The 22,302-nt window shown below is 43.4% G+C and overlaps 1 protein-coding gene across 1 annotated transcript in view; it reads right to left on the reverse strand.

Moving 5' to 3' along the window:
* Positions 1 to 19,920, reverse strand: part of PPM1L (protein phosphatase, Mg2+/Mn2+ dependent 1L) — a 204,830-nt gene extending 184,910 nt beyond the window's left edge. The window contains exon 1 of the mRNA XM_066621230.1: positions 19,227 to 19,920. Coding sequence (XP_066477327.1) covers positions 19,227 to 19,625 — 399 coding nt within the window. The 5' untranslated portion in view covers positions 19,626 to 19,920. The remainder of the gene's footprint in view (positions 1 to 19,226) is intronic.
* Between the last annotated feature and the right edge of the window lie 2,382 nt (positions 19,921 to 22,302).

A 22,302-nucleotide genomic window follows, 5' to 3' on the forward strand; every position in this document is an offset into this window, starting at 1 on the left:
GTAAAACAATTTTAAAATTTCCATTAAGAAAGTGTTTCTCTTGATCTTAGCCAAAGGCCAATACTACATACTGGGCCAATACTGCTGCTGTTACTAGAACAGCTTACTGCTTCTTCTAGTCAAAGAGACTGCTCAATCACATCAGAAAAAAGCTCTCAATAATTAGTATTGAAGAACTTCCCCTGTTCTTCTAAACATTCAGACATGGTTTGGATATACAAAGAATTGGATTTAAGGGATTAGGTTATTTGGTGAGATGCACTGTCCTCCCTCCCCATCCTCTCACATAAGGACGCCCCCTTTCCCCCAGTCTCTCCATTCCCTAGTATTGACACTACAGATGACCATACCTGACCCTGGTTAAACAAACCTGGGTTTGCTCCTAAATTCAGCTTAAGAAGATCAATTAAGTGTGTTTAGGAATCTATTTGAGTGGAGGGGGTTACCAACGGAATTTTTTTTCCTCATAAATTTAGTATACGATCAGGATTGGAACTGTGAGAGGGGCAAAGTGCTAAAGCCTTCCACCACCATCCCATTGCAGTATCACCTTGTTCCAGGTCCTCCCCCCCCCAGTCCTTTTGCTAAAAAATAAGAACCAACATGAACATGTCAGTTTATACATTTAATGCAACGTGTAGTTTGTTAAACCCTTAGTTAAAAAGATTTGTCATTTGGTGATTTTTTTCTTCTTTTAAATCAAGGACAAGGTCTCAAATAGCAGCTTCTCTGGGAACAAACAGTAATAAAGTTAATCTGATGCCACACCAAACAGAACTGATGGGAAGGCAAGGCTTACTTTAAATACCCTGAGCTCCTATACAAGGCAAAAGCCAAGTCCGTCTCCGTGTTTTGCTGATCCAGCAAAAGCAGCAGGCTAAGGAAGCCAATTGCAACCCCAAGACAGGCCGAGCTTTGCCAAACTACCTGATGTTGTTCAGATTTAGGATCTTAACACTTGTGCTCTGCTCAGCAGCAGCCTGTGTCAAACTGCTACCCAATATGCCTGGTGTTGCCAACATGGCTCAAAAAAGGATAAAAATAAAGACAGAACCACCATTAACCCTCTCTAGGTATTCAAAAACAAAGAATGCTATAGCCAAGTACTGGGAGAGTGGAAGCACACCAGCTCAGCACACCCCCAGAGCAAACACACCCGGTACCTTCAGAGCAAACCTCACCCCATTAACTTCCTGTTGGCTGCCCAGGGTTCCAAATTGCAGAGGGCAACTCTCCCCATGTTCAGTCCTTGTCTCTGCAAACAACCACTGAACACAGTGAGAGCAGAGAGTGTGGCTTCACTACCAGGGATGTGGCTACCTATCACACTCCCATTAGCTCTGCACCAGGAACAGTATCTTCAGATTTTGAACACCCAAACAGAACTATTCTAGAGAGAAAATAAATTAGATACTGTATGTTTTTTCTTTGTGTGGAACCTAACAACCCCCCTGCCAATGTCCCTCTTGCCACAAAAAGTCATGCAACAGAAATTTTGTAATACATACTCTAGAGGGCAGAAAAGCAAAACAGATGTTACTTTAAAGGGTTCATTTATGAGCTCGACTGATGGGGAAAATAACTTTAACTTCCAGTATCAGTACAAGAGAGAGCTTCCTGATTATCCTACTAGGACAGAACCTGAAGGACACTAGCTTCTGTACCTGTTCAATAGCTCTTGGAGGTGGCCAAGCTGTAGCCTGCGACTACCTCAAGGGCAACTTGGGTACTACTTCAATCCTCTTTAAGTCACTTCATAAGCTAGGACCATGAATGCCTAGGAGGAATGGGAGTAGGGGATGAGGGTTCTTGCATCCCCTAACAAATACATGCACATAAAACATTCTTTTAAAGCAATGCTTCCCAAACTGTGCTCCGGAACGCCTGAACTCACAGGGGCACCACGAGATGTCCCCCATGGCCTCTTCTTCCTGCTTCTCCTGGGTGTCACCATTTTAGCTGGGCAGAGATCACACACAGTTCTTGCATAATCCCAGTGGAGTACTGGCAGTCATTTTATCCTCTTGCGGTGCTGCAACAAGGGACCATGAAAGATGGTATCATGAAAGAAGGGCACCATGCTGCTTTATGAAAAAACAAAACATCATTTTTCTCTGCATGCAAACGAACATACAAAGCTGCTTTATACTAACTCAGACCCTTGGTCCCTCTAAAGAAGTCTTGTTCACACTCTTCTGGCTTCTTCTCTCTAGGGTTTCTGATAAACATCTTTCCCAGACATACCTCAAAAGACTTCTGTATGCAAGAATATGCTTTACCGCTGAGATGTGGGTCCTCTCAATGACAGTGTCCTATGACAAAAGAACACTACATAGCAACGAACCTTCTTTACACCATATGTATTGGGTATAATCCTGTCTGCAGTGACAAACACTGATCACAAAACCTTTCCCCATGATTGTCCGGAACATCTCAGAGAGGCAAACCCTGATCACAGGCAGGGCAGGCTTGCCAGAGTGCTTGCTCATCATGCTTTCTCCCACTCACACATATGGAAACATGTGAGGGATAAGACATGAAGAGGACTAGTGGCATGCAGAAAAGAAAATACGGCTCATTGAGGAAGGTACTTTATTTTTATAACAAATCACAATAAAAGGTTTTTACTGCCTTATTTTTCCCTCTCCAGGTTTTGTCAATATCCATAGTTATCAAGGACTGAAATTAGCTCTTTATTAATGCTAAGGATCTAGGAGAAAGCAAAGTAGGATGGGGGAAGGCCCAGATCCTTAAACAATATGGGACCATAAATCAGTACAAAACCCACATATAGAAGAACCCAGATACAATCCCTACAAATAGCAAGGCCAGAAAAGATGCCTATCAGATACTTTGGAGAGTTCCTCCCAGTCACAAAAAGTGCTGTGCTAGGTGAACTAAGACACTAACAGTATAAATGCTTATAAAGCTTAAAACATGCCCATTTTTGCTTACAGGGGCGAAAGCAACACAGCACGTGGCCCCTTCATCACAGGGAGCAGGTCAAGAGAAGAAGAAAGCTAAATCCCGGGTCAGAATGCGAAAAGGCCCACACCAGCAACCTCAGTGTCAGCAGGAAGAAGCAACTGTGAAATCCTTCAAATGAGGCGACCCTGAAAAACTGGAGAAAGTATTTCGTGAGCTCTCCATGACAGAAGCTGTGCACAAGCTCTGGCAGTGGAAACAGGCACAGCACGTTTATGAGTAAAGACACAGTCTACCATGGCAACGGCTATGCAAATTCACAGCTCTCAACAAGAGATGATTTAGGACCCCAACAAGAAGGAACACACTGCTAGTAAGTTCTGCAGCACATGTTTACAGTCAACAAAGGAAGTAGAGTGCTTCTTTTGGACAGTTTTGCAAAATGCAACCCCAGGTTCCTAATCTCCTTTTCAAGCACAAACTTGAACACCAGTAAAAACAACTCTACAGGGTTGTTCAGTTCTAATCACATGTTCCCTTTCAGAGGAGAGAGTCAAACCAATAGTAACTGCTGATCTCCAGTTTAGGCAAATTCTCTCACCCCACTCCTTCACCAAGCATAAACAAGGATGGAATTGTAAGGTTGCCACATACGTACAGATACACAGGAACACAACCACATTGGAATGTCATGGCAAAGGGTAGAGGGATTTCTCTACCTGCATGGGGAATCTCTACATCAGTGTAAGCATCCATAATGAGGGTACAGTCATGGAGATCTGCAGGGGTGAGCCATTTTCAAGCATTTTGGTCCATGCAGGACTGCCTCCATGGCAAACTCTTCTCAGCAGGGTTACATATGGGAATTAGCCCCAACACCTTTAGAGCCAATTTACACCTTTACCAAGATAGAAACTCGGGTTTGCCATCAGACAGGGTTAATAGATTTAAATCAAGGCAATTAAAATAAAAAATGTTCCATTGATTATCTAGATACTTCCTAAATAAAAGCGTCTACTAATTGGGTGATTGGTAGACAGACTCAAATATTTATAATTAGAATGCTGACACTGAGGAAAATGCAGAAAACAGTTTCTAGGTATAAAATAGGAGTAAAACATCATCCAGATGGATTGTTCCTGATGGATGCATCATCCAGGTGCAGGATACGTATAACGACGTGACTGTTCTTGAAACCCAATATCAAATCATAATATTATAAAGTACAGAACATTTTGTGCTGCCCCATTTTCTTTCTTGCAAAGTGCCATGGATAAGAGGCACTTTCGGAGTCATGGACTCCCAGGAGAATGCAAGCTGACCCAGGGAAGTACTAGTGTCTAGTAGTTAGTGTGCTCAACCCTATCTGCTCCCCGTTTTCCCTTTGTTGTCAAGCAAGTGAAAGGGGAAATGCTTTGGAAGAATGCATCTACTGCCATCAGTCCAGGCTATAAGACCAGACATAAGGAGGCACTGTGGGCAAACTGCTGCCTCCCCTTTGCAGGAGAACACTAAACCCCAGGGGTTCCCATTAGAATCCATCACAGTAGCATCTGCAGAAGGGGAGGAAGCGGTAATTCATTGAATCTTCCCATGACCAGAGACCAGGCAGACCAGGGTTGAAATAGAATCAGTTTTATTTTAAGTTTAAACAACACCAGGAGGAAAAGTGAGTCAAAAATATTAGAACAATGTTTCTCAAACTGTGGGTCAGGATCCACTAGGTGGGTTGCGAGTCAATTTCAGGTGGGTTCCCATTCACTTCAATGTGTATTTTATTTTTAATATATTAGATTTGAAGCTTCCATGGTATGTGACTGCATTTGGGGAAATGTCACAGATCTGTACTTGTATATATAGAGTATATAGTACAGGCTGCTATGTATATTCTTTTAACAATGATAGTCAGTGGGGTTTTCTCCCAGGTAAGTGTGGATAGGATTGCAGCCTTTGGGATGATTGGGGATTTAAAAAAAATCAGCAACTGCTTCATGGGGTTAGAAGCATTCTTTATTTTAAATTTTTAAACTTACTGCAAACGTTTAATTTATTTAATTGATCGATTTGTGTTTTGATTTTGTCATATTGGGGTGTTAAATATTTTCCTGCTTGATGATATCACTTCTGGCCATGAAATCACTTCCAACTTAATGACATAACTTCCAGTGGATCCCGACAGATTGTCATTCTATAAATTGGGTCCCGGTACTAAAAGTTTGAGAACCACTGCGTTAGAAGGTTAAAGGAAAACAAAGGAGGCAAAAGGAAACCCCAGCCCCTTTCACATGCTGTTCAGAGAGTGGGTGCTCATGTCTGAGTCCCAAGGAGTGGGTTCTTAGGTTGCTGGAAGGGAACTACCACAACTTCCTATGTGCTGGGAGTTTTTACATTTTTTACAGTTTTTACATTCAGCTGGGATTATGTCATCACACTACCTGGTTGGAGTAGTGGAACAAGCCAGACAGGATTATGAGCCAATTGGCAGACACATTACAATTTCTAGCAGGAATGAACTAACTTGGCTGGAATTGCCCCTCATGGCTGAATTGCCCCTCATGGCTTAACAGCGACTGCAAGAGAAGCTTCCTATAGGCAGATTCCAGTGCTGAGTTGTACAGATGCTCAGGATGCCTACTGCCTGGGGAAAGACCACATAGAAATGTCCTATATAAATTATTTTTAGTTTTTAAATCTTTGCCCTTTATCCATCCTACTATCAAATGTATTCTCAACAGGAAACCTCATTCAATCATGGCTCTCACAAGTGAACCTGCATGTGCAAACATGAGTTCAAGGCATTCACACTTCATATATTTGGTGTACAGCTAAAACATATAATGCAACATGATCCAAACAGAGAAAATACAGACAGTGAAATAGACTAACCTGGATCCAGACAGGGTATTTTAAGATGCTTAGTTTAGTTGACAAACACGTTTCAACGGCTGATAGAGCCATGAATGAATGTTTTATCCTGGATCACAAACTCCGCAATATATTTGGGGGTAGGAAGTAGATTAGGCAATTTCAGGATAACATCTATCGAGACTACCTGCAAATAGCAAAAAACTCATTTAAATGCAAGCTTTTATTTTCTCCCCTCTAATGCAAGAGCTGTGGCAGGATCAGAAAATACATTTAGGGGGTATGTGATTCCCCTTATCAGAAAAAATGTTCATTGCCCTCCAGCAGTATTATAACTGCCAGGGAATGGGAAAGTAGAGATTTACTAGACGAAACTTTATTGGTTGAAAGAACTCAGTCTCACACGACAGTTCTCACTATTAAAAATGGAAGCATAATATAATTAATGTTTACCCCAAAGGCGATTTAGAGAAAAAAAAGAAACTATTTGCCAATATTTACGATGACTAGAAAATATGGAAAGGATATGAGAAATCAGAACATCGAAATAAATGAAAATAAATGTTCATTTCTCCTAGGGAGCCTTGAGGTTTGCCAGAATAATGCGCAGAGGATAATTGCGCTGTCATTTAGCAGTTAAAACACGTACTTTGATTGTCTGGCTGGAGATGTCAGCTGCTCACACAGCTGTGAATCAGACAAGGTCGGATATGATGAGTGCCAGCAATGTTTCAGCATCATAATCAATTTGTATCACCAATGGTGTGATTGGTGCTCCACATGGCCACCCAGCTCTCTTTCTAAAGTTCATTAAAGTTTCCACCCAGAACTATGCATATTCATATCATCTCCACCCCATTTTATTCTACAATCCAATCAGTCTTGAGCCTTAGTGCACAACACTGACAGTTTGGTCCCACCTGGCTACTCTCTCTATCCTTGAACTGCCTTCTTGAATTTTCTATGAAACAAATGCATTTTCAATCAGATTCTTTTATTCTTAGATTCTCAGATCTTAAAATCCTATTATTAAATCTGCTGTGCTACCTCAGGCATGCAAAAGGAACTATCTGCCTGGTGATAAAGCATTTTTGCTGGTTGACCAAGAACGCAGGAGTAATTCCAGCCATCATTCAAAGCTGTTTTTACACCAAGGTACACTACTAGTCTAGTACCATCTACTCTGAGTGGCACTGGTTCCCCCACAACTCACGCAGAAGTCTTTTCCAAGATTTTAGCTAGAGATGCCAGGGATTGAACCCAAGACCTTGTGAAAACAGAGAACATGGTTTACCACCACTGAGCTATGGGCTATTGTGGTCATGAAGATAAATTTAAATGCATCCTTGTAAAACATGCACTAAAAATAAACTCCTCACACTCACCAGCATAATTCATTGCTCATTAATGTTTCTTAAGATGGTCCACAGAGGCTAGGCAAGGCCCCTGAGGTTGGAGAAAGAACACACAATGCAGACAAACGTTGTTACCTGCTACTGCGTGAAGGAAAATTTTATGTTATTCATATCGTTTACCCAGCTCTGGTTTTTTAGAAAGGTGGTATAGAAATCATCTGGATGGATGGATGGAGATCCCACCTCCCTTTAATAATCCAAGATGGCCAACAATAATACAATAAGATACATTAAAAAATTCATAGAACAGCATTAACAAACCAGAAACTACAATAAAATATAATACCAGCAACCAAGAGATAAAACGAACAACCAGGGAAGGCCATCTGAAAAAAAAAATGCATCTTCAGCCTTGTGAACCTCACAAAGAAGGAAGTTCCATAAGGAGATGCCACCACCAAGAATGCTCTCTTTTGCACCCCCAACCAGCTATACCCTAAATCATGATGGGAAATACAAAGGAGGTCCATTGGGAGACCTTGGAGCATGGTTAGACACATACACATGGTCCATCAGGTACCTTGGTCCAATATTTTTTAGGGCTTTGAAGGTGATAGCCAGCACCTTGAATTCTACTTGGAAGCAATGGCAACCAGGCAGTTGGAACAACAGAGGGGAGACAAGGCCATAATATTTTGCTCATTAGAAGTTTGGTAGCTGTATTCTCTACCAGTTGAAGCTTCCAAAGGTTATTCAAAGACAGTTCCATGTAAAGTGCATTGCAGTGGTCCAGATGAGAAGGTACCAGGGCATGGATAACCAAAGCCAGGTCTGATAGAGACAGAAGCAGGTGCAGCTGGCACACCAACTGAACCTGGTCAAAAGCACTCCAGGCCACAATTGTTACCTGAACACCCAAAAGACCTGACCTGATCTGACCTGATCTTTCAAGGGAGAGGAACCTCATCCAGAACAAGTAAACACCATTGCCAAATCAATAAACCTCCTAAATGGAAGAACATCTTTCACATCAGAATTTAAACTTGGCTTGTTTTCCCACATACAGCCCTTTTCCAATTCAAGGCAACCATAGCTTCTCCAACAGGAGATGGCAAAGACATACATCTGGGTGTCATCTGCATATCACTTGAAATCAAGGATTATTTAAGTATCCCAGTGTCCAACCAAAGATATCATGATCTATAGTGTCAAAAACGGCCAAGATGCACAGTAGAATCAACAGGGATGCAATCATGCTGTTCAATTACCAGCATAGATCATTCTCTAGAGCAGGGTTCCTAAACTTTGAGTTGCAACCTGGCCCACCCACCCTTGCCTCCCTTTGGCTCCAATTCAGAGCTATTTCGGGGAAGCAGGGAGGCCCCAGAAGCTTCTTCTGGGTTGTGCTCAGCTTGCAACCCACTCTATAGACCTCAGAATGGCCTGCAGAAGCCTTCAAAAGTTACTTCTGAGTTATAGAAGGCATCTTCCAGCTCCCCTCTGGAAACCAGAAGTATCTTTCAGAGGCTTCTTCAGGCCATTGTGAGGCCCGCAGAGCCCTGTAGAGCGGGTCACCAGCCCAGCACAACCCTCTGAGGTCTCCCCTGGCACCACCAGGGTCACTGGCCAGACAGGTGGGTCATAAGGTGGGAAAGATAGAGATCCACTGCCCCAAGAGCAGTGATTTTCAACCTTTTTCAGCTTGTGGTACACTGACAAGGTACTAAAATTGTCAAGGCACCCCATTCGTTTTTTTGGCAACTAACAAGGCACACCGTGCAGTTGGTGGGAAATCGCATTCCCTAGTGGCCCTACTAATAAATGACCCTCCCTCAAACTCCCATGGCACACCTGCATACCATTCGTGGCACACCAGTGTGCCACGGTACAGTGGTTGAAAATGGCTACCCTAGAGGGACCAAAGCTGTTTTCGTCCCCCAAACAGAAATGAAACAGAGCAAGAAACAGCACATATTGGAATGGACTGTCTTCTTGCAGTCACACAAGAGATGAAGGGCAGGACATTTGAACCAGCTGCCTTATACTGAATCAGATCCTTTGTCCATCTTGGGCAATATTGCTGGGCACTGACTGGCAGCAGCTCCTCAAGTTTCAGACAACTGTTCTCATGCAGTCACATTAGGGAGATGACAAAGAAGATGACAAAAGAGCAATGCTTGGGAAACAGCAGAAAGAGCAAAACAGATAAAACTTCAGTATCGTTGATTTTGAAAGTTCCGATGCTCCGATGAATTCATTAGTTAAAATCGTGCATGTTGTGCTTTTTGGCAACTGGTCTAGATATTAGTGAAGAGCACTGGAGAATTTTATGTAATCATGAACTTCACTCCATGAATATTTAGCCCAGCATGAACGCTACGCAAGCATTTCCCTCTAGAGGAAATTTCTATAAATGGAAAGACATCGGTAATGTCCATGAAATCTTGTTTATATTTGAGCTTTGACTGTAGGGAGGGATTATGAGCTTATCTTGCAAAAATCAAAGTGCATACTGTAGATTTTTGCTGCATAAAGTACCCAGACTCCAAACAACTAACCCCCTGACCCACTAAAAACTAGACATGAAATACAACCATTTTTAAAAGGCTTGAAATGACACAGCATGTTTAAGCAGCTAATGGAATATCACTGGGGGGAGGGGGAGAAAAAGGGCATCTCTTGTGACTAATTATATCAAAGACTATAACTAGTAGATCCCCAATGGAAAGGGACCAATCATCGAGTTGAATAGACTCCATTCCATGAACACTGCTAATTAAACCGAAACATTTTCTTACCATATATTACAAGGGGTGCCAAACTTCCTAGTTAGCAGGTGCCTAGGCTTCTTCACCCTCTGCTTCCTCCCAGAGAAAACCATCAATTCCCTTTCACTAATCCAGGGGTTCTCAAACTTTTAGCACTGGGATCCACTTTTTAGAATGAGAATCTGTCAGGACCCACTGGAAGTGATGTCATGACTGGAAGTGACATCATCCAGCAGGAAATTTTTTGACAATCCTAGGCTACCCACAATTACCCAGGTGTAAGTCTCATTGACCATCATTGTTAAAAGCATTGTTAAAAACTACTACTATACACAGTAGTCTGTTCAAAGTACAGATCTGTAACTTTTCCCCAAATGCAGTCACATACGACGGTAGCATCAAGTCTAATGTATTACAAATAAAATATTGAAATGAATGGGGACCCATATGAAACTGGCTTGCGACCCACCTAGTGGATCCTGACTCACAGTCTGTGAAACACTGCACTATTCTAACCCACCTTGCAGCAAATGGCAAAGGGAGAGAAAGGAGGAAAGACTGAGTAGAAATCTTAATAAAATCAGAGATACAAAAAATTAGAATGGTTTCCCTGAAGCTCTGCCAAGTTATCTTGAATATGATGCTAGATTCCAAGTCTCAATATTGAATCACCTTTCGTATATGCCTGCCAAATTTCCCATCCTCCAAAACAGCCGTTGCGCCCCACCCAGACCCCTATGATCTCAGCCCCAGTGCCCTACCACCACCATCGTAACCCTTTCCTCCGCATCCCCCTTGGGTAAAAGAACTGGCAACATGGGCTGCGTTATGCTGGGTGGGGGCACATTTTCTACAGGGCCTGATTCTAAATGCTTGTTGCTCTTTGCATGTAACATTTAAGGAATTTTCTCCACTGCTCATACAGCTGCTTCTCTAACTTTATACAAAATATTTCTCTTGTGCTTTTCTTGGCTGCTTTCTTCTCCTTTGGAGTTATGCTCAGCCAACACAATTGACCCTCTGACCCATTCTTCTCAAGATAACACCTGGCTGACTTCTACTACTGGGGATTTTTCCAGCAGCAGAGAGAAGTGCACATGCCTGCAACCATGGTCAGAGCCTGATTTGGGGTGTGGGAGGGGGTAGCGTCAACCCCCCCCAGTAAATTCTCGCAAGTGTAAAGAGGCAGCCTTTTATACATATTCCTGCTGATACATTTAGCCTCTACTGGAGCAGGATGCTACTATTTACATATTGGCAAGTACTATCAAGTAGCAAGTTAATTAGACAAGTACTTGGGAAAGACATGGTGGTGCAAGACAGTCAAAACCAATTGTTAGAGCCAGCTTTAAATGAGATGCCTGGCATCACAACAGCATACCTTCATGAAGACCTGCATGGCTTGTGTTATGTCCAAATGGGTGGCAGGCATTGGCACACACAATGCTGGCATGCCAAAGAACTAAAGCCCAGGAATATGCTGTGCTGGTATGCCAACCCTGTACAGGCAAGCAGAGGGACCCAGCTTAAACATGAGTTAGGCTGAGTATATCATCACATGGTATATTTTGCTTCCACGCCCAGTCTTACATTTGAATTGAATTCCGAAAACCTTTATTGGCATACGATCTTACATTTAAACAGGGTCCAAGTGAATACATCTAAAAATATTCACACTTCCTCTCCATGGCTAGGATCCAAAGAGCCACATGAGCTCACACAAAGGGCTTGAACTAGTCCAGTGCTGTTTTATTCTTTCAGCAGCTGACTCCCCCTTCTGTGTCAAACAAGAGGGGATTTTTCAAAAGCCGTCTGCTAGGCAGTATGAGGTGGGCAGCTGTTCAAAGAACCCAAGTCTAAAGCTCCTTTGGGCTTATCAAACCCGTTGCAATCAGGCAACAGCATATTTGGAACCTGAAACAGTAGAAGAGGTCAGGCAGGTACTCTAGAGGGCTTTAAGGTGCAACTGCAACTGACATGTTTGCAGAAAAGCACTAGAACGGAGGAGGAACTTAGGCAGACTTATCTTTTTCTCACTGCCACACATGGCAAGCTATACATAATGAGGATGATCACCACTGTGTAAAAGAAAAGCTGCCAAGCATTCTTAATTTGTTTGGTGATTTTCTCTCCATCAAGCCCAGGATTGAACTAGGTCAGCTGATAAGCAAGGCAGAAGTAACCAAGGCACTTCCACCTTCAAAGCCCCTTTTGTCCTCCATCCAGCACATCCATTGCCAAACAAGTCTTTCCAGAAGTCAGTCAAGAACTGAGATTGTCTTCTCATTGACCTTTGAAATTAGGAGAAGCCAGTACAGTGGCCACTTATCTAGGAAAGAGTCCTATGAGCTTTGCAACACATTGAGGAACAGCACTTTGACAAGTTCTTAAGCTTCGCTGAATATATTTTTCACCTATTCAGGCATTCAGAATTTTACACAAACATTCAATGAATAATAGTCACTAAAACAAGAGACCAAAAAATTGCCTTTTTATAAAAGAATTCAACCTGCTGATTTCCCCTCCCTGTTTGTTCAAATAAAGAAAGCTCATGAGGATAAAAGTAACTCTTACACAAATTGAAGGATTTTAAATGTCAACCACACATAGCAGGTACTTCATGCTCCGATAACGTCACTTATTTGTCTTTATGTAAACACTGGTGCCCCACCCCACCCCGCAAAAGAAATGAAAGACAGGGAAACTACTTGTGCTTGCAGTACTTGGCAAGAAGGGGAAACACTTTATAAGAACAAAGAAAGGTGAGTGTCTAAACTATTTTTATTAAAAAGTAAATAAGAGATACCATTTAACAAAACTAATCTATGAAAGACCTGGAGAGATCTTCAGGAACTCCAGAACTGCAAACTTTCTAAATGCAAACATCTCACAGCAATCTAAAATAAATGGAATGATACCAGATAGGATGAAAATATTCTATAGAACAGTACAGGAAGGAAAAAAAATGAATTAAAGATTTTTAGCATCTATCATCCATTGTCTTACCGACTTGATTTTTAACACTGTGCACGAAGCCACACAATTGACACAATTTGCTTCCACATGGTTCTAATCTGAAACATCTGAAAAATAGTTATTACCTGTCCTGTACCAATATCTGGAATCAGATGAGGTGATGGCATTGATGTAGCAAATGTCAAACTGGTTTGAAGAGTGACAGGCTTCAACTTCAACTCTACAGCAATTTGCATAAATTTCCAATTGATTATACTTTGTGAAATTGCATGGCCTCATTAGATAAACCCCTGTATTTCTCATGATGGAAGTTAACAAGGGGACAAAGAACCAAACTGAATGGGATGCCAGAGACATGCAACTATTATTATTATTATTAACAGTATTTATATACCGCTTTTCAACTAAAAGTTCACAAAGCGGTTTACAGAGAAAAGTCAAATAACTAAATGGCTCCCTGTCCCAAAAGGGCTCACAATCTAAAAAGATGCAAATGAATACCAGTAGACTGCCACTAGAACAGACAGTGCTGGGGTGAAGTGGGCCAGTTACTCTCCCCCTGCTAAAAAAAGGAGCACCCACTTGAAAAAGTGCCTCTTACCCAATTAGCAACTAAACGTCAGAATATGACAAAGTTCCAACTTACTATTGTCTGGAATGCATGTATTGAGCTATGTAAACTGCTTTGCGAACATTTTGTTGAAAAGCAATATATAAATATTCTTAATAACAATCATCTTAGGATTTCATGTAAACCATTAACACAGACACAGAGAAAGTAATAAATTAAATCACCCCACCACTATATTTCAGCCATCCAAATGGCTGTTCACCCAAGCCCACCCAAAAAATGTGATTTTTCAGCCAGGTCTGCTTGGTAACTACAGGTGTGCAACACTAGTAAACATTTTTAAAAAGGCCTAAGAAGGTAGTAGAAGCCAAAATCCACAGCCATATGTTTTGAGGAACACCCTACCTGCTACAGATGAGCAATATTCACTTCTACCACTATTTTTTACTCACTTAATAAAATATTTATTACCCACCTTTGAACTACATGGTCCCAAGATGACTAACAAAGATACATTTAACAATATAAAACTATTCCAGGTTTTTCAAAACATCCTGTAAAAACTAACTGGCAACGATATTGATCATAGCAGCAGAAACAAGAGAAGGAGCAATTTAGGGCAATCCAAAAAGCCTGCCCCCCAGAGAGGGATCGATTCACCTGACATCTAAACGCCAATTAGGAAGGAGGAACCAAGGCAAGCTTCTCTAAGTAGCTTTGGTGCCACTACAAAGAAAGCCTTGTCCCGAATTACTTTCCACAGTACTTGCATATACAGGCTATAATGAGTAGTAAGCAGAATGAACAAAAGCCCACCAAACACAAAGAAGTTAATCTGCAATGTAAATATGACCCAAGGACATGGTGCTTCTGCAATACTGGAGATTCCAACTGGAAATGCAGTGCACACAGTGTGAATTTTATCGTAAGTGTGAATGTGTGAATTTTATCATAAGTGGTTCAGCTGCATGTGAGCTCCACTCGCACCCAGGATATAGGAACTAACTATCCCATTAAAGCTTTTCCAATACAACCAAAATCCATTCAAGTAGACTATTTTCCAACTTTGTATCATAGATTTCCCACCACTGCCCTTACAGCCAACTATTCCCCTATCCGATACTTTCCCCCATCTGTTCCCAATCCTCATGATCTTTCTCCTTCAAGAGGGTGGATGACCCACTTTCGGGAAATCCCATTTTATGGCCTCATAAATGTGAAAGTATCCTCTTACTCCAGGTTAATAAAGTTAGATTCACTACCAACACCTTGCTCAACAAAATACCAACACCTTGTTCAACACTTCAACAAAAAATGATTATTGGAGGCAGTCTAAAACGGTTTTATTTTTTAATGGATGGCAGTGTTAATCTAAAAAAGGACTGAAAGTGGTGCTATGTTATGTGATTTTATTCCAAATTAATATTCTAATCAATTTTAAAGTATTTTTATTGAGCGTAATCACTGTCATACAGGCAGTATATATATTTTTATGCCTGTGGCTGTCAGCAGGCATAGCCACAGGAATAAAACAAATATAAAACACATCGCACACGCAGACACACCCAAAAAGCAGAAAGACATAGTCAACTACTTGAATTAAACTTACAGGAGCTGTTTAAGATTTACATGCTACTTATATGAATGACTACAATGAACCAAATGCTGCCAAACACAAACAGATTAAGAATCAGCGGTTCTCAAACTTTTAGCAGGAATGACTAAGAATGAGAATCTGTTAGGACCCACCAGAAGTGATGTCATGACCAGAAGTGACATCATCAAGCAGGAAAATTTTTAACAATTCTAGGCTGCAATCCTACCCACAGTCACCCAGAATTAAGTCCCATTTACTGTCATTGTTAAAAGCATATACATAGTAGCCTGTTAAAAGTACAGATCTGTAACATTTCCCCAAATGCAGTCACATACCATGGTAGCAAGAAGTCTAATATATTAAAAAATAAAATATTGAAATGTATGGGGACCCATCTGAAATTGGTTTATGACCCACCTAGTGGGTCCCGAATCACAGTTTGCATTAAGTCATTGGCAAATTAAAACACTGAGAAGATAGCAACTTGGACCAACAGAATTGAACATAGCACTGAACTGCTATGGAAACAAACTGGTATCAACATAGCAAGGAACCATTACACATTTGCTTATTCATGAGTAAACTCGACTGTGTAGCTCTGTTTTGTTCACCATAGGGTTCAATACGTTTATCAGCTTGGAGCAAGGGTGTCCAAAGTTTTTGGCAGGTGGGCCACATCATCTCTCTGACACTGTGTCGGGGGCCGGGGGAAAAAAGAATTAATTCACATTTAAAATTTGAATAAATTTACATAAGTTTACATAAATGAATATATTAAAGATGAACTTATATTAATGAATGAAGGTCTTGCAATAGCTCAAGGCCTATAAAAGGCCTTGCACAAAGCAAGGCCGGCCTTTCCTTTGCTGCCGCTACCGCATCACAGACATGAAACAACAAGCAGTGGAGGGAGCCCTCATCCCATAGCTAATGTGAGAGGTCAAACTGTCGCACTCACGCTGAGAGCAGTTGCGTCGGGCCAGTGTGGGCTCCAACAAATCTCCAGAGGGCCAGAGTCTCATTGGAGACTGGGGCTCCCTGAGGGCCACATTGAGAGGCCTCAAGGGCCGCAAGTGGCCCCAGGGCTGGGGTTTGGGCACCCCTGGCTTGGAGGAAGGAACTTCCTTCTCAAGTGTTTTTGGAACCTGTGTTCAATGGATTGGGACCGTTTTGGTGGTGGCGTGATCTTCTCAGCCTGCCCTTTCCAATGGACCAAAGCAGGGTCGCCTACACACTGTGACTCAGTTTTACTGTTTGTAGAGCTCTTTTTTGTAGAGCTGCATTTTCCTTGGCAGCTTCCGAGTATGCTTAGAAGACTCTACAGTCAGTTAAAGCAACAGAGTTCTGAGGACGTTAGGGGCTCCAAAATGCAGTCAGAAGCACTCAGGATGAGCTACAGATGCTCCACAGCCACTTTAATAGATACATGGCAGTGTTATTTCATTAATTGAGCAGGATATCACGTTTTGTTGTTTTATAAGCCCAATTTTGCATTATGGCAGTGTTATTTCACAAATACCATTTTAGACTACCCCTAATAATTATATATAAATGTACATCATTTGATATCCAGATTAATATAATAGAGACGACAGAGGAGGCAGTGGGTCCACATCTACTGACACACATTAGGGAAAAGATCTATTTCCGTTTATACCATGGCAGCAGGAACTCCGATTGTTCAGGTTTTCCACTGGTGTGGTATAAGTGGCTATGGCCCCTTTCTCATGAAAGCCAACTGGGTCACAGCCTGTCCATGTTTTCGCTGAACAGGGAGAGTATTTTATGAGAAGGAGACTTACTGTATGACTCCCCAATCAGTTCACAAACATGTGTTATAGCACAAGCCTCTGCATGTTTACTCAGAAGAAAGCACCACTGGGGTCGATGGGACTATCTCCCAGTAAAAATGGGGATTATGACTAGCCTGCTTGTGTAAATCTCCTTGAATCATCAAGAAACGTGGTATATAAATATTGTAATACAAATAAAGAAATTGATAGGTAATGTGTCCAAAGAGCCCATGTGTCCATAGGGTCCATGTGTCCATGCCGTTTGCTCAGCATAAACAGGTCTCTATAACAACATGGAAAAGTCATATGCACTGCATACACACATGCAGCCACACTTCTTTGAAACCTTAAATGCGAAACAACTTTAGTTTCCTACATCAAATATGCTCAGCATTAACTACCATAATTTATCCCTACAAGCAAAGTATCATCTGACACAAAAAAACAAGTGCAGCTATTATGCGCTGAGCCAAAGGCTAGTATTATGCCTCTATCGACAATAAAAGAATGAGTGAAAGCATAAACAGAATTCAGAGACTACTTGAGACATGACTTGACTAGCCTAACTTGATTAGCCTGTATAGATCAGAACAGCGGAGTAGGAAATGACTATAGACACACTCTGGCTATAAGCAAATGTTTTGCCAGCTTACATTTCTGCCATTTGGATTTGAGATGTAGTTGAAAATGCAATGTACTGTACAGAGACATACTACACACAGTTAAGAGGCAGAGTGAGGTTTTTTGGGTGGAGAAAGCAGAGTTTTCAACATAGTCACCAAGAATTCACCTTGAGCAAAAACACATCAAAATGAACAGGAGTTGCAAATGGACAGTAATGTACTTTTGCATGGCTCACATTCATTGCAAAGGAGGTGGTGGAAGAGCCTATGGTTGTAATGCTATGCACACTTATTTGGGACAAACTCCCAGTGAACTCAAAGGAATATACATTGAGGTTGATTAGCATAGCACTGCACAACTTGGCAACACATGGCTCCCCTTTAACGCCTTGGTTGCCACCTCCAACAAAGAAAGCATATCTGTCTTTAAGAAACGGATCAAAGCTTTTAAAAGAATTGATTTTCTTTTTCACCCACAATAGGACGATGTTCTCAAAACAAAGTTACACTACTGCCAGTTTCTCAGTTCCACTATCCCTGGAGATGTGCGCTGCAATTTCATGCACATGTACTTGGGAAAGCACCCTGCTGAACTCAATGGGGCTTGCTTGAGGGTAAGCATGCATAGGACTGCCGATTAGAGGCCATTTTCACTTAAGTGACTATCGCACAGAAGGGTGACAAAAGGCACAGCACGCATACCAGGAGTTATAGGAACAGCTGCTATCCTAGGGGGAGCTCAGCTTGTGTCTGCTCAGTGTCAGAGCTTTCCTAGCCGGCTTGACTTGCCAGAACAGCTGCAGGAAACCCAAAGACCCTCATATCCTCACACAGCAGCAAATAAAAACAAACACACATGCCAAGTGCTTTGGTGCAAAGTATTTTAACTTTAGCATGATGCCTCTCCCCTCCCCGCACCTACTGCCACTTCCCTGCAACCCCCAGTACAACACAAACAAAAACAAAGAAAAAAATCCCCCCTTATTGTATATTGCTGACTAACCAGACACAGATAGGTCCACATCTAGAATGTCACTAGCCGACCTTTTCCCTCTTTATGACTGTAAAAAGCTACAGAAAGCCTTCTGATATCAATGCAAAGAGAAGGAGAGAGCACGGCACATGGTATTTGTGCTGCTATCCAAGACAAACAGCCTGGCTCAGCAAGCAAGAGAGCATGGAAAAAGAGCAGTACACACAATGAAGGAACTTCAAAGGTGATGGTGGGAGGAGAGAAAAAAGATAAAACATAAGAATATGGTGGGGCAATTCCCAAGTTTGCGCAAAAGAAAATAAACAAAATTTCTTAGGTTTGGGGGAGAGGGATTATGTGCATCTTTTTTTTCAAGAAAGGGCATGCAATGGACCTACCCTTAACACTTTCCCTTTTTTGCAATACAATCTTGTTCTATTTTCAATGAAGTTATCCCTTTAATTAACCATTACAGCACCTGCTGAATTCAGTCCTCAACCGAAAATCATCTTAAGACCACACAGCTTGGCTATAAGAGCTTTCTCCAAGCAAGTTTGTGTTTTCAATCAATACTAGCAGAATGCTCTGTCTGCAGTTTTTTTCCCCCCAACAGAGGAATTCTTTCTTCATGTTCTCACGGTGCACCCTACCAGAAAGGACAACAACAAAAACATCAGGAAGGCTACCAGTTTAAGCCAAGGAGCTTGCTGCCCCCCAAACAGCTGAAAATTGCAGAAAAGTTTCAAAGCAATACCACCCAAAACAAAGTCTCCAACTTGCCTCTCCTCCGTGCCCATCAAATATTCCAAATATGGAAGGATGGGACTTGTTCACCAGGTCAGTGATGACTTCGAACCTGTCCTCCATGTGGTCTCGTCGGCCTTGAATCGAGTAGACGGCAACATTGTGGTTCTTAAATTCCCAGGTCTTGGAGAACTCTGCATCCAGCACATCCAGACCCCCAAGCCTATCGTTCTGCATGATCTCCGCCACCTTGCCTTTCACCATCTTTACAGCATCCCTGCTGGACTTGACAATGGTTTTCACTTCATCCGTATGGAAGAAGTAGCTCCACAGGGCCAGGCTGATGCATAGCAGGAAGAGGGTCTCTGGTCTCAGCAAGAAGTACCGCATGATCCGACCCAACAGAGAGAGCAAAGTCATTGTATCCTCTATCATTTATTACAGAGGCAGTGGTTCCCCCCTCCCCACACCATGCACCACACACCCTGATGACTGGGATGGGTCTAAAGACCAGGCAGCAAATCAGTGCATTCTCTGGTAATACAAACCCACTGAGGGCAGGGTTATCCGTTGCTGCTAAAGCTGCCGCCTCCTCCTTGTCCACCACTGCTTCAGGGAGCTCAGTCACAGATGGCTGGAGTGGCTCCGATGTGAAGCAGCACAGACTGGAACAACCAAGGGCAGGTTGATCTGCCTCCTTGCCTTCCTCCTGCTGTTTCCAACCAGCGAGCAGCAGACAGCTGAAGACGGTCAGCTACAAGACAGCAAACATCAGCACATGAGGGAATGAGCATTACAAAAGACAGCAGCCAGAGAAAGAGCTGCCAGCCCCTTCCTGAATGCTACTGCTCAGCACTCACAGCCTGGACAGAGGAGAGAATCAAACAACACATGGGCAAGCTAGCATACAAAAGGATTCTTCCGCCTGCTCTCCGTCTTGATGCCGTTTCCCAGACACTCACTCCCAGTTGCCCAGGGTTGGCTCTGGAGAAGTCGGATAATAAATCAATTCAGACCCTGCTTAATTCAACTCCAACTAGAACCTACTTCCCTCCTGCTGCAGCCCAGCAAAGGGCTAGCGCAGGGTCTAAGAGCATGATTAGAAAGTACCACAGTGCAAACGGCAGAAGGCAACTGCCCACCGAGAAGAAGGGAACAATAAACATCCCCACAAGCCGTAAGACACAGCCATTGCACTGGCATCAAGCAGAGAAGCACTGGACACACTGAAAGCAGGACCTCAAGAGAGGAAGGACAGCCTCCAGCAGGCAGGTGAAGGCAGCAGGAATAAAAAAAGGGAATTTGCAGGGAGTAGAGATAGGCTGGCAGTTAGGTGCTAGGGCAGCACTAGAGGGAGAAAGTGAGTCTCAAAAAACAAGCCATGTACACACACACAGGGTAGTACAGTATGCTGCAATAAGGGACGCCCGTTAGACTCTCCAGGGCTGACAAGTTGAAAATGAAGGAACAGGACTGTCAAACAAGGTCAGGCTGGTAATCCTGGCAGAAACCTGACAGGCAGCATCCCTGTTCCTCCCTGGCAAGGAGTTACCCCACCAGTCCATCCAGTTCTGACTCACTGCCTTTCAGCCTTTTTTTTTTTCTCCTAGCAGCTCCACATGTCCTGTTCAGGTCTCCTGGAGCCCTTATCGATTGTCTTCCACCTCCCTAGGGTGACCAGACACAAAGGGGAACACAGTGCCTATAAAAGGTTATATATATGCAATGGTTAATTGCAAAGAAGAGGGAATTTGCAACAGCTCAACATGCAAGGGTTTAAAAAGCTGCACCTGCCCAAATTCCCTCTTCTATGCAATGGTTAAAGGTATAAACACACTGTCCCCCTTTGTGTCTGGTCACTCTCCTCCCCCAAAACTTTGGGGCATCAAAGTTAAAGGGAAGGGGGTCACCCCACCCCCCTCCAAAACTTTGGGGCATCAATTATTTTAGCCAAGGGGAAGGGGGTCACCCCACACCCTTCTAAAACTTTGGGGCATCATTTGTTTTAGCTAAAGGGAAGGGGGTCACCCCACCCCTGTCTGAAACTTTGGGGCATCATTTTGGGACATCAATTACTTTAGCCAAGGCGGGAAGGGGGTCACCCCTCTGAAACTTTGGGGCATCATTTATTTTATTTAAGCCATGGGGAAGGGGGGTGGGGGAAGACTGCTGCTCCTGGCAGTGGCTTGACTTTGCAGGGCAATGAAGAGGTGCCATGAAATCTGGGACTGGAGCATAAGAAGGTGCAAGGTGCATGGGGGGGGGGGCTGCTGCTGCTGCAGTTGCTGCAGAGATTTTGATTGCAACCCAAAGCACACTTTCCTGGGGGTAAGTGTCATTGAACACAATGGGCTTACTTCTGAGTAGACCTGCCTAGCGCTGGGCTATTGCATGCCCACCCAGAGAGAGCAGCACAGCCCTCGCGCTGCCTGCCTTCCACTGCAAAGGCTGCAGAGAGCCACGCTCCCTCCGGCTGCCAGCGCAGGGCCGGCCAGCCGGCCGGCCGGCTCGCCTCCCCTTGCAGATTCCCCGCGCCTGCACACGCGCTGGCCGCCCGGGCCCCGGTTGTGCTCCGCTTCTCCCCCCACCCCCTTCCCCGCCGCCCCTTCCCCGCCGCTGACACACCTGCACGGCCACCAGCCCGCACAGTACCTGGCTGTCTCCCCTTTGCTCAGGCGCCGTCCCTCCCACTGGGCAGGGCTGCACCGCCGCCGCGCCGCCTCTTCAGGCCGCCGCTGCCTACAAGTCCCGGCAGCCCTCTCCCCGCCACGCTCTCGTGCGATTGGCCTGTGACAATCCCACGGGATTCTGGGCTTTGTAGTTTTTCCCCGCGTTCTCAGTACTGTCTTGCTCTCTTGCGCCACCTTCTGCCAGCCATTGTAATAGTCCGAAAGAGAGAGAGAGAGAGAGAGTGTGTGTTCTCAATGGAGTTGGACTCAGGAGGCAGTGGTCTTTTCTTCCTCCCCTTCAATTAAATGGCTCCCTGTCCTCAAAATGCTCACAGATGCAGAAGAAACACCAGCAAACAGCCACTAGAAAAGACACTGTGCTGGAATGAAGAGGGAGAGTTACCCTCCCCCTGCTAAATATAAGTTGAGCTCCACTTGAAAAA

The sequence above is a fragment of the Tiliqua scincoides genome, chromosome 3 (assembly GCF_035046505.1).
Source record: "Tiliqua scincoides isolate rTilSci1 chromosome 3, rTilSci1.hap2, whole genome shotgun sequence".
NCBI classification, from domain to species: domain Eukaryota; kingdom Metazoa; phylum Chordata; class Lepidosauria; order Squamata; family Scincidae; genus Tiliqua; species Tiliqua scincoides.